The sequence below is a fragment of the Ursus arctos genome, unplaced genomic scaffold (genome assembly GCF_023065955.2).
Source record: "Ursus arctos isolate Adak ecotype North America unplaced genomic scaffold, UrsArc2.0 scaffold_11, whole genome shotgun sequence".
NCBI lineage: Eukaryota > Metazoa > Chordata > Mammalia > Carnivora > Ursidae > Ursus > Ursus arctos.
In genome coordinates, this window is record NW_026622775.1 from 38,769,037 (window position 1) to 38,781,297 (window position 12,261).

A 12,261-nucleotide genomic window follows, 5' to 3' on the forward strand; every position below is an offset into this window, starting at 1 on the left:
AAGAAGGCTACTCGTTTGAAGCATTGCTTTCATATTCAGAATCAAGTGAACATAAAGTTAAAATATCCAAACAATTTTCTTCCACTGTAGCTTACTGAAGACTGGTGATCAAGAAGATAAGAATTTATCTCATGACAAACTCATGCTTTGTTTTGTTAGGCATAGGTTGTGCTTACTTTTTCCTGAAACAATATATTTATTATAAATTTCCAAATCCACCTGAGGGTGGGGGAAAAAGAAGGAAGAAAGTGATTTCTTTTACAAACTTACATGGTTCCACACCAATGTACACATCTTGGGATTTATGACCCATAAAGAATACATCACAGCCAATTAAAAACAAAGTACAGCTGACTTATCAAGTACTGATGTTCCGATTTACCAACATTAAGTCCCCAAGTACGTCCAGCAGATGGTGCTCTAGGACACCTACTTACAGAGAGTAGTACTGTTTGTGTTACAGCCACCTATATTTTGGCAAGACAAAGAATAAGGATTTATCAGTAGCTTCAGTAAAACATATTAGGCTTTATGATAGAAAGAACATAATTCCTAAATATGTGCACAAAAATATACATATGCATAAGCACATATGCACAGAAGCAACCAGTAAATAATTCACACCTGGACATATAATGATACTACTTTTCTTATAGACTGATGAGTAGTCCATGTATATCAGTAGTATTTATAGTCATATGGCAAGATCATTCTAAATTCATTAAAAAAAAATTTAGAATGCCTGAAAGTTAGAATTCATTTTTAATTATAGCAGGAATGTCTCATTAGGGTGATACTAGTAAAATTAACAACAGTAGGGTTTACGGTAATGACGTAAGTGATTGATGAGAGTATAACAAAATGAAGTTTTAGACAGAGAAAAAGCAGGGCAGCTATGGCATACAGTACTTTAAAAAACAGCTCTGTGGTCTGTTAGTGCTAGCCTTATGGTTAATAAAACCTTCTTTCTAATTAATGGTGCTGAAATATTCTTAAAGAACAGAATCTTGTTGTTATGAAAAAAACTTAAATACTTGTGTGTTTTTTTTTTCAGTAGACGCCATTCCCATAAAGGAGAAAGCTGACATAGATTAGCATGTCTGATTGCAAAGAGGAAAAAAAAAATGCCACCTTTCAATCAAATCAAAACCAGAATGTGAGAATGGAAAAGTACTTTACTGAAATACTATATACACACATCCGCACAACACCCTCACAGTCAGCAACCATTTGCTTCTCGAGCTAATCAACTGCGGCTTTTAAAAAATTACTCAGAAGCCTGAAAATACTTAATAAGCATTTACTTTTAAATGCTTAATAAGCATTTAATTTTAAGTTTATGATCTAGTAATACATATCAAAATCATAGATAATTAATACCTATTTTGTAAATTTTCATCTTGCTCATAAGATCATTTCAAAGTTTAAAGTATTTAAATGTCAACTGAATGCACTGGGGGACATTTTCTCCAAAATTTGCAAATATACGGTCTGTATAGCATTATTCTGAGAGGAAAACGAGTGTTTCAGGAAAAGCATTTTGGTACAGGAATTCAGTTCTAAAACACAAAGAGTGCGAGGGCAAGGGGAGGTATGCTTCCATGTAGAAAATACCTTTCATTAAAATGTTCTTGGTTAATTTTATTTAAAAATCTACAACTAAATGGAATCATATCTTAATTTTTTTTCTTGGTAAGAAAATTACATTCCACAGGAGACAACTATCACAAAACAAAAGAGTCAAACATGAAAAACTCTCTGTTATACAGGAAAACAAGGCTTTTGCCACGTAATCTAGGCAGAGTTTATAAAACATGTGCATCCTTTTAAAAGCCCAAGTTATACTAAATATAGATTTTATCCAGCTGAATTAGCCGGATATTGCCCAAGCAATCTGTATTTTAATACTGGATACCATGATTTTTTTAAAAAATAGTAATAAAGCTGTGAACTTTACATATAGCACTAGTATCAGATTTGTAGAAAATGGCGCAGGCGTATGACCGTAGGAGGAAAATTACTAGCTTATTCTCATGATTTTTGAAAAAAACAAAACAAAACACACAAACTAAATGCTTGAATGAGACCTAAAAAATGCAGAAAAAGCAATAGCTTAATTTTCTTTAATTTTCCCTTCAAGAAAGAAAAAAGTCTGTATTCAAAATTTAAGTTGAGCCATTGTGTGCATTTATAAACCAGACTGAAATTATACGTTAAAAAAAAAAAGTGTGGCTGTTTCTTAAAGGTCACTTATATTGCTTCCAGGAGATACAATATAGGAATAAGCATAACCTAAAATTCCTCATCTCAAAAGCTCTGACTTCAGCGGCTGCATCGTGGAGCCATCAACGAGCAGAGGCTTATAAAATCCAAACCAGCTTGCATGAATGTGTAAAACACGGTTCACATGCGTGGTAAAAATGTCTTTGTTTTTGTTTGTCATTTTCTTTGGAAAAGCTTAGACCGGCTTGTTCATTTTTCTATTCTAATGTGTGGAAATTCTCATTATATGAAAAAGTGCCTATTTGTCTTTCTCCCAGATTCATCCTTCAAAGCTAAAGCAAAATTAGATTGGGACATCAGACACTATAAAAGGGCCAGAAAGGATGAGGTTCACTTTGAGAAAGGTAATTTAATTTAGTCAAGATACATTACAATTTTCTAAAATTTTTATTAGATGTGCTGTTATGTTATTCTTTTATTTTTTTTTTTCTTTTTCATTACCAGCATTACTAGGAGTTAATGTCCACGATACTGCAGACAATGAGAGGGTATAGATGAAGTGCTTTATGAAAAATACAACATTATAATATACACTCTAACGCCAACAAGACGGTATTTATGTGGTGATTTATTTGCTCTAAGCATTCTGTGCTTCTGAGAACACCTTAAGTCAGTTACTGCTGTTGCTTTCATTTTACGGACAAGACAGAAGGAGCACAGCAAAGCTCGGAACTTAGATTTGCTTTACTCCAAACTCCAGGATTTGGTCAATGCTATTTGATTCATTTTTTTAGAAGACATGCATGTAAAAAACATCTCTAGGATGATTTATAAGGTATTTAAATATATATTTCTCCCTTCTGGAAAAGCTGAATATTTCCAGTTTTAGAATACACTTTAATATCTGAATAACGGCCATTACATGTAAGTGTAGCTAATAAGCCTTTAGCCACTTCTCAGGGTACACATTGGTAATGACCATGTATAACACAGAGAACACAATTAGGTCAAGGAAGTAAAAAAACAAAAACCAAACAAAAAAATTTTTTCTTGTGTTTGCAATGCTGTAAGCACATGAAACAGATTATTTTAAGGCAAGAGAAAGTTCTCCCTAAATATTTTTAGCTAAGTAACAAATTGTATATTTATTATTTATGTCAAGCCTAGGTTTGTCTTAGATAATTTACTGAATCTCGGTAACTAAATTTACAGACAGAGGAAAAAAAGAAAGTAGACCCTCCTGAAAGGCCAGAAATGAAGAAGGAGCACAAAGTAAGGGTCCGTCATGTAAGGAATATGAAGTACTTCTCAAACGAAAGTGAAAAACAAAATCCCCGAAGTCTACATGTTTAAAAATTTTATCCTAGTTACATATAAAATGCAGATGTCTCTGTAAATATGCAGAATACACACACGAACACATCACCCTCCCATTTAAACACATATACTGAGTCTGACCTGATCACAAAGACTGTATTATCCAAAGCATCACAGCCTTGAAGTTATTTTTCATATTATATTTGTATAAGGAATCATCCCTGATTTGAGTAACATAAGAAATATACATTAGAGGATTTAATAAAAATTATGTTTACCCATCACACAAAACAAAAAAGCATAAACACAGCTTTTAGAAAATATTTCCCATATACTTCTTTTAAAATTATACACTGGTTTTTGACTAAGTATTTTTTAAAAAGGTTTCATTTTCAAACATTACACTTAATAAGCACAGCTTGCAGAAGTCAATCCAAAATGTGATGGCTGAAGTGTATTCAGACTGTTTGATAATTTAGAGTTAAGTGACAGAAGTAAGTACCACGATATTCAGGTAAAGCAATCAGGGACAAAATGGTGCTTCCTTAACCAAATACAGTGCAACTTGCTTTAAATTAAGAAACTGTAAATATTTAAGAGCAGTTAAAATGCTCTACCTTACGAAATAAAAATCTAAAGCTATTTTTGCAGGAACTCTTCAGTGTTGTCATAATCATTTTAATTAAATTCTCATTTTTCAGGTGGTCCTTTAATTGTTTTTTCCTACTTCTTAATGTGTTTTTCTAAAGCCATTTCTTTTCTGCAGCTGTGTGCGATTGGTTTTAATGGTAGCTGCTTCCTTTTTTGCCTTCTGTGAATTACAATTTTAAATGGTTACACATTTTTTGTTTTACTGCCTTCAGCATAGTTTCATAAAGATGTTTAAGGCTGTTGGTGAACATTTTCATTTCCCATCTGAAAAACCAAGAGCCAATTTGAATATTCCGTATTGGCCTTTTATGACCTGTTTCATCTTTTAATATGTAAATGAAAGCATATTCTTCATAAAGACTGGTTCATTTCCACAAAATTATAATTGTTCTTTTGCTCTCTTAAAATATGCATTCGATAAACAAGATCGAGCAATATGTGACTGCTCTTTTATGTTGTATCTTGTTCGTGAATGAAACACCTCTCTTTTATTTGGTGACAGCCATTTTCAATGAAGAACTAGCATTTTCAGATCATAAGAATAACCTGTAACATGAAAAATGAGATTTCGTACTTGCACTTGAGAATTATCAATGCTCACAAAATGTTAATAAGTGAAAGGCTATCTAGACCTTTCTTAAATTATAACTAAGAAATTAAAAAGACTTGATAATTCAGTTTCACTTTCGCAATGATAAAAAACATAACTTCATTGCAAAATGTTATTATACATCACTTTAACAGTTTACTTATGAAATAAGTTTGTACTTACTGCCTGGGTTATCTCCAATCCCACTGCTCTTTCCATTCCAGTACCAGAGCAGAAGGGTTGCGTCACGTGACCCTGAGAGAATGTAGCAATTTCCCCCGATATAGGATTCAGAACGAGTGAGGCAAGTGACCACATCCCAATGGCCAAATACCACTTGAATCAATTTTCCTGAAATACAAAACAATTTTCTTTAAAACTGCTATAAAATAAAGAAATTCCAGTGACCATTTAACTTATAAGATAATGAAGTCATATTAACTCTGATTCTGATGATTCAGATTTTACAATCAAATTTGATCTGGTTTAACCTAAAAGTTTTCTTCAAATATTAACAACAAACAACCAGTCAGTGATAATAACATTTTTGAAAGACATAATGTTAACACTATTTCAACAAACAATATTTGAGGACCATGATACCATATCATTATACGTGGCTACTATAAATTCCAAATGAATCAGGTCTACTGATTAAAGCAGGCCCAGAAGAACTTGTATCTGGAACGATTTCAGCAATTTCTTAAGTTACTCTGTATGATTCAAAGCAAAATAAAACTTGGGTGCCTTTCTTTACTCTATAATTCAGACTTTGCTAATACAAACTTGTCTCTGAATTAGTAAAGATATAATGTATTTCTTCTCTTTTTTTAAGTGATCTATACAAGGACGATATAAGCCACTTTGGAGAGTTTCTGTTCTTTTCAAATCAGAACTACATGAACTAAGTTTTGGTAAAAAGACTAATATATTGTGATTGCAATTAGAGCTGGATCATTCTTTCTTTGTTTTGATTGTCTGAATGATGAAAATTCCTTGGGGGGTGATGATGAAGTTAAGATAATGGCAGTTTATTGAACATTAATGACTGGGGACGAAAGGGAGGAACCCAGTACACTTACTATACATCTAGGGAGGGCTTCGGACACAGGATGAATTATTCACATCACAGTGCCAGAAAAAAAGTAAAGCCCCCACTTTGAGAATCTTTGTTTAAAAATCAGATATGGTGTTTATAATTCATACAAACTTGTCTAAAGAATGAAATAGCTGTAGGAGCCCTTCCACTACATCCCTATGGTTTCTAGCTAACATTTTCCTTTGAAATGTCTACAGAAGTACAGATGAATGTCATAGTATGTCCACCTCTCATAGTCGGCATGAATTTCTTTTTATTTTTAAAGACGTGTTTCAGCGGGGTCATATAAATGGAATTCAAATATTCGAGAAGAAAGACCACTAGGCTGAAAAAAACCTAATATGCCTAAAAAGTTCGTGTTTAATTTGGAAACATCATAACCTATTCAAAAGTTTAAGGTCTCAGTTAAGTATTAGCATCTAGGTGTATTTAACTTTTCAAGATAATCACAAATATAACTAAAAAAGTACTTATGTTAATTTTTTAACTCTTGATTTTAATAAGTCTGAAGCTTATTACAAAGGCTGCAAATTTTTAAAAAAAGGTGAAATATAGTTTATTTAACTCAGAAAGTCAAATACAGCGTGTTCACTCCTGCAGAGTCTACTACTAGTAACTTTAAATTCAGATTCATTTCAGTCTCAAATTGCACAATTAAGAAAGTGTATTTTTTCTCCCGTGAATAAAGACTTTAGTCAAAGTAGGTGTTTTAACTGCTAGAAGTTAAAAATATGTACTTATGAATTTCTCCAACCTTTTAAACTGATATCAAAACATTTCATTTAAAAATTAGCTGTATCCACTACATCAAAAACTAAGGATGTACTGTATGGTGACTAACATAACATAATAAAAATTATTAAAAAAATTAGCTGAATCGATAAAGAATATGGTAAGAATTCAAGACTTCTTGGAATGAAAAAAATGGAAAAGAAAAAGGACAAATTAAATATGAAAAGATATAATCATTTCTATATCATTTCCAATTTATCTGAAGAACAAAGTGGAAAGGTCTGTGGTAAAATGGGCGGGGTTAAAGGCAGGCCGCCTTCTAGAGGGTACGAAAAAGTTAGGAAGCTCAATGCACTCTTATTACTAATCAGAAAACTGAAGGTTAAATCAGTGAGTTTTAACTACTGAAAATAACTGAACACACCATACTGCTGATTATTTTTTTGATAACAGAGTATGTACAGTTATTTCTGTATTTAGCCTACACCTAAGTGCAGAGAGCATGTAAACTCCAGGAATGATTTAAATGGGTTATTGAGGGTAGGCTTATTTCAGATATGATACCTATCACCTCGGTGAGTTGTGGGAGTAAGGAGGGGAGTGACTATAATTAAGTAGGTACAGGAGGCACATGGTACGCAGGAAATCCACGTGCTTCCAGAAGGCTTGGAAACGAGCAGCTGTTCACTTGGTAACTTACCTAATTTCCAACTCATGTGAGGACAAAGTGGAAAGATTTAACTGTAAAAGTGGGATGAATTAACTATAGTGGCAGAATTTTCCAAGATTCGTTTGTTATTTCTCGGTTAAGTCATTGCCCTGTATCTACAATATCAGTGTTAGAAAAATGTATACTCAGTCACTGTGGTTTCTTTTCTCATTAAAATTTCCTAGTGTTTTAATTTTTGTCCCCAAAGTTATCACAATTATTTCCTATTCAACAAACATTTATTGCACACCTACTAAGTGCCAAGCATTAGGCCTTCTTACATGTACATTGGTGGTAAATAGACATAATCCCTGCCCTCGGAGTATTTAGTGTCTAGTGGGGCAGACAGACATTAAACAAACACAAACACATGTAATTATGAATAGTGATGAGCATCGGAAACCGGGGATGTACTGTATGGTGACTAACATAATATAATAAAAAATCATTAAAAGAAAAACAAAAGAATAGTGATGAGTATTATGAACGGAAAAAATCAGTGAGAATAATGTAGAATGAATTTAGATTGGGCGTCAAGGAAGATTGAAATGAGGGAGTGACATTTACATATTTACATCTAAAGTGTTTCACACTTTAATACAAATTAACTACTTTTTACAATTTATACTTTGGACTCAACTCTGGAAAGCATTATTTTTTCAAGTTTACTTTTTCCTGTTCTGGCAGCCTTCCTCCGCAATATTTGTTATTGCTATGAGGTTGAGGTTCACTCCTCCTAAATAAATCACAGCATATAAATACCTGCTGCTCTTTTTCGTAAATTATTTTCTGATAATCTCATAAGTGTTCCTCAACCTTTATTTTTTGTTTCCTTTAATACCAGTCCACCTCTCCACACACTAATATCAAATATTACCACAAGCACTAGAATATCCCTTTTTTGACAGAACAAATTTTCTAGTTAATGTTTTATTTGACAGCTGTGCTACAAATAAAAAAAATTCAAGCTCAGGACTCCACACCACTGAATCTAAAATGCGGCCTGAAAATAATTCCCACTGCCAAGGGAAGGTTTTATTGTTGCCTCTGCTGTTCTGGTTGTGTCCCGAAAACATGATTTATGTTTCAAGAATTTTCTGTTACAACCATGTTTCTCTCCCCCCCTCACCGCACCCCGAATCTAATAAGAGAAGGATTCTTTTTTTTTTTTTGGCTTATGTGCTAAAATATAATTGAATTCAACACTTGTGATAGCTTTGCTATTATATATTATTGATCATACAATTTTCCCCTTGCTTCTGACAAACTTAAAGGAGAAAATATTTAATATCCCTATTGTCAAAAAACACAAACACATATTTACCCTAACTGAAATTATTTTAAATAAAACTAGCATCATAGTTTGTATATAAGATATTAAGATATTAGGACTATCATTTCAGGATTTTTTCATAACTTTTCTGGCAAGCATAAATATTGTACAAGCTGAGTCCCACTGAAATGAAGTTTAAAATAAGGCTACTACTTATAAAAATGTTTCGTATACACACACACACACACACACACACACACACACACACATTTTAAGAAACAGTAACTAGTGGAAGACTTTTGGAAAGAGGGGAAGGAATGTTACCTAGTTTATGAAGTCTAGAATGGTATCTAGCTTATCAAATCTAACATAACATGGAAGACATACTAAGAACTTAGGGTTATAAATTATAGCATTTTCCCAAATTAACCAATACTGACGGGTACAATATATGGTAGAATCACAAAGAATGCTACATTTGAATTCAGAAGAGCTGGCTCCAAGGCCCAGTTCAATCACCACTATCTCTAAGAATTTCAACAAGTTACTTAACCCTTCTAAACCTCAGTTTCATCATCTGAAAAATGGGGATAAAGATACCCGTTCTCTCTCTCTCTCACAGGACCACTATGAGGCTGAAACAATATCATGCATATGAAAGAACTTTGTAAATTCTAAAGAACTGTGTGCGAATGTGTTATTTTAATTATTAGTATTAGATAACAGTGAGGTTAGCTCTATAAATATTAATATTCAGTGCTTTTTAAAAGTGACATGGAATGTCAGCAAGCTCAAAAATCCTCAAATGTCAAAACCAAAGATTGACATAATATATGATTCCACTTACATAAAATTTTGGAAGACGCAAAATGACAGAGATGAAGAATAGTTCTGTAGAGGCTGAGGTGGGGGAAAAGGGGCCTATAAAGGGGAAGCACAGGGAATTTTTGGGATGAAAGAACTACTCTGCATCTTTATTGTGGTGGTTATGTAATTCTGCACACTGTCCAAACTTACAGAACTTTAACCCAAAAAGAATTAATTTTATTGTATATAGATTATAAAATAATTTTTAATGTGTAAGAAACAATAAGCAATCTAAAAGAATGTTTAAGAAAATTTTGTGAAAGAGTGTAGCAATGTTAATCTGAACGTTTTTGCTAAAAGGGAGCACAATTTAAGGTCAAATGATTCTAAGCTATCATTACCATAATAGCGGAAGAAGAAGTTAAAATTTGAATTTAATGACTAAAGCAGAGAAAATTCATTATAATAGTAAATAATTTTAGGGACACACCAATCCCCATGGCACTTTTTAAGAATTCTAGAGCAGTTTTAGGCTCAGTAGCAATCAACCTCATAGACCTAAACATGCAATAAGCACCTGACAAATGAGAAAGACTCGAATAATGATATTTTCTCTCTGGACGTACAGAAGGTAGGATGCAAATTATAAGAAAACTAGATCATCAGTTCCATAGAAAAATAAATAAATAAACAAGATCGTGGCAAGAACAACTTCTAGGGTTCTATATGAACATAGTCGACTATTTCCCCTAGTTTCTCATGGCTGTATTACAGTACTATCATCAAAATGCATTAAGGACAAAGTCCTTGAATAATCAACAATTAATTTTTCAATACATTACACTTACTAAAGGAGAAACAAGGACTCATACATTCTATAAAGATTACTGACAAGACTGAAAAATAATTTACTATAAAACATTAAATCAACTAGAAATTTCAATTATGAAGAATTTCTTATTCCTACCACATTTAAGGAAGATATTTGTAGATCCCTGTTTTAGTTGAAATAATCTACTTCCACAGTATTATCAAGTTCTGATATATTAATATCTAATTCTAATTCTTTTAAATGTTCAACTACATATTTACCATAAGTTGACTTCCCCCTCTAACAGTTTCCAAAATACTTCAGAGAGACTTCATTACACTTTCTCGATGTCCTATATACAAAAACTTACAAACATTTTACTAGATTGGATCTTCCACATTAATAGTGACTTGAGCTTGATTTGTCCCTTAGGGAGATGCATGCAAATGAATAAATGGACTTAACGTTTTATATTCTAACAAGAGCTTCTGTCACATATAAAATCAGTAGTCAGCTACTTTCCTTCATGATGGTGTAGCTTTCAGCAAGATTCTATGCAGAACTGAGTGGAGGCAAGGTATCTACTACTAAGAAATACATTTAATGAGAATTCCCAGTAAGGAAAAAAATGTGGGAAAATACACCAGTATGTGTGTGCGTCTGCTATATGATTGTGCATAGATACACGTGCGGATGGTATTTACATACCTGCATGTGATTTCAAATGAATCATTCATTCTGTAACCACGAGGCTTGGGGACACACCTACTATAAAAAACTGCCTCTTAAAAATATGCTGAAATTAACTTAATAGTGGACTGTATAATAGATTTTTACTTAAAAGGGAAAAACAGTGTCTCTAATGTTACACATTTTACAACCCTGTAAGTACTGAAAGGAATATGAGAGAGCATTCTAAGCCCCTCAATGCTACTTGCAGTTAACTTTAGTTCACTGATGGAGAAAGTAAGTTACCTGTGTCAGTAGAGTAGACTCGGAAACTCTTATCCCAGAAGCCACAGATGAGAATATAGCGGTTGTCTGAAGTGATGACAAAGCACTGGGAATGGACCTGAATACTTTGGTCTAAAAGGTCAGTGATTTGCCTCCTGTGCATTCCTGTGTTGCTGGCTGTGAGAACAGAGGAAGAACAAAAATCTAACTAAACCCACACACGTACAAAAATCCTATAGTTTGTAACACTGGGGGTGAGGAGTGAGGCAGGAGAGGTAACACATTCCAGGATAAGAATATTTGATCTTTAATTTAAAATTTTAAACACAGTGATATTTGAAGAATAAACAGGAAAATATATCCGGTTGTTGGAAGAATGTGGGTAGCTAAATTCAACATCTCAGTAAGAAATTTTGCCTAGAGGGAAAAATAATAACATACTACAATTTCAAAATAGTATACAATTCTCAGAACATGCTTTCTAGCTCTTGGGCAGGACCAAACTAGATTACAGTCTCCAGCTCGCACCACAGTTAGGTTTGTGTTTCTGACAATCTCATTACACCCATTGTCATGAGAATGGATTCGCGTTGTGACAATCTATTACCTTTAACTTTTTGTCACAGGAAAGAGATATTAGAATTTAAATGTCATATATTTGAAATATTGTAGCATCTTGAAGTACTTTGGCTTTAACAGGTCTTTAATTTGACTAGATGTGAACTCCCATTTCCCCTGTTTGCAGCTGCACTTGCATGTAGGGAAAGGGTAAAATGACTATTTATTAAAGATACTCGTAATTGAAAAGTCAAAGCACAGCACACTGCCACTTTCTTACTCCTTATGTAAGCAATAAAACAAGACAGTCTGGCAGTGTTTTCAAAGTGCTACAGAGCACCTGATACGGGGTTTGTCACAAGGTGCAAGGTCAGACACAGAGCGACATCAAGCACATAGGAAGAGTAATAATCCTTTAGAAATATACTATCAAATATGTCATTATCACAAAAGGAATTTTCACTGAGATGCCTTTTTTGGAACCATGAGGCCAACCAAAGAGAAAGCTTTCTTTCTAGTGACCAAAGGGTTATTTCAC

At 33.2% G+C, this 12,261-nt stretch overlaps 1 protein-coding gene across 5 annotated transcripts in view; it reads right to left on the bottom strand.

The window, feature by feature from the left end:
* LRBA (LPS responsive beige-like anchor protein) overlaps nucleotides 1-12,261 on the bottom strand; it is a 791,618-nt gene that overhangs the window by 24,999 nt on the left and 754,358 nt on the right. For all 5 annotated transcript variants that reach the window (XM_044384357.3, XM_026499457.4, XM_026499458.4 and 2 more), the window contains exons 52-53: nucleotides 11,187-11,342; nucleotides 4,964-5,131 (exon numbers count right to left, since the gene is read on the bottom strand). In XM_044384357.3, the coding sequence (XP_044240292.2) occupies nucleotides 4,964-5,131; nucleotides 11,187-11,342 (324 nt within the window). The remainder of the gene's footprint in view (nucleotides 1-4,963; nucleotides 5,132-11,186; nucleotides 11,343-12,261) is intronic.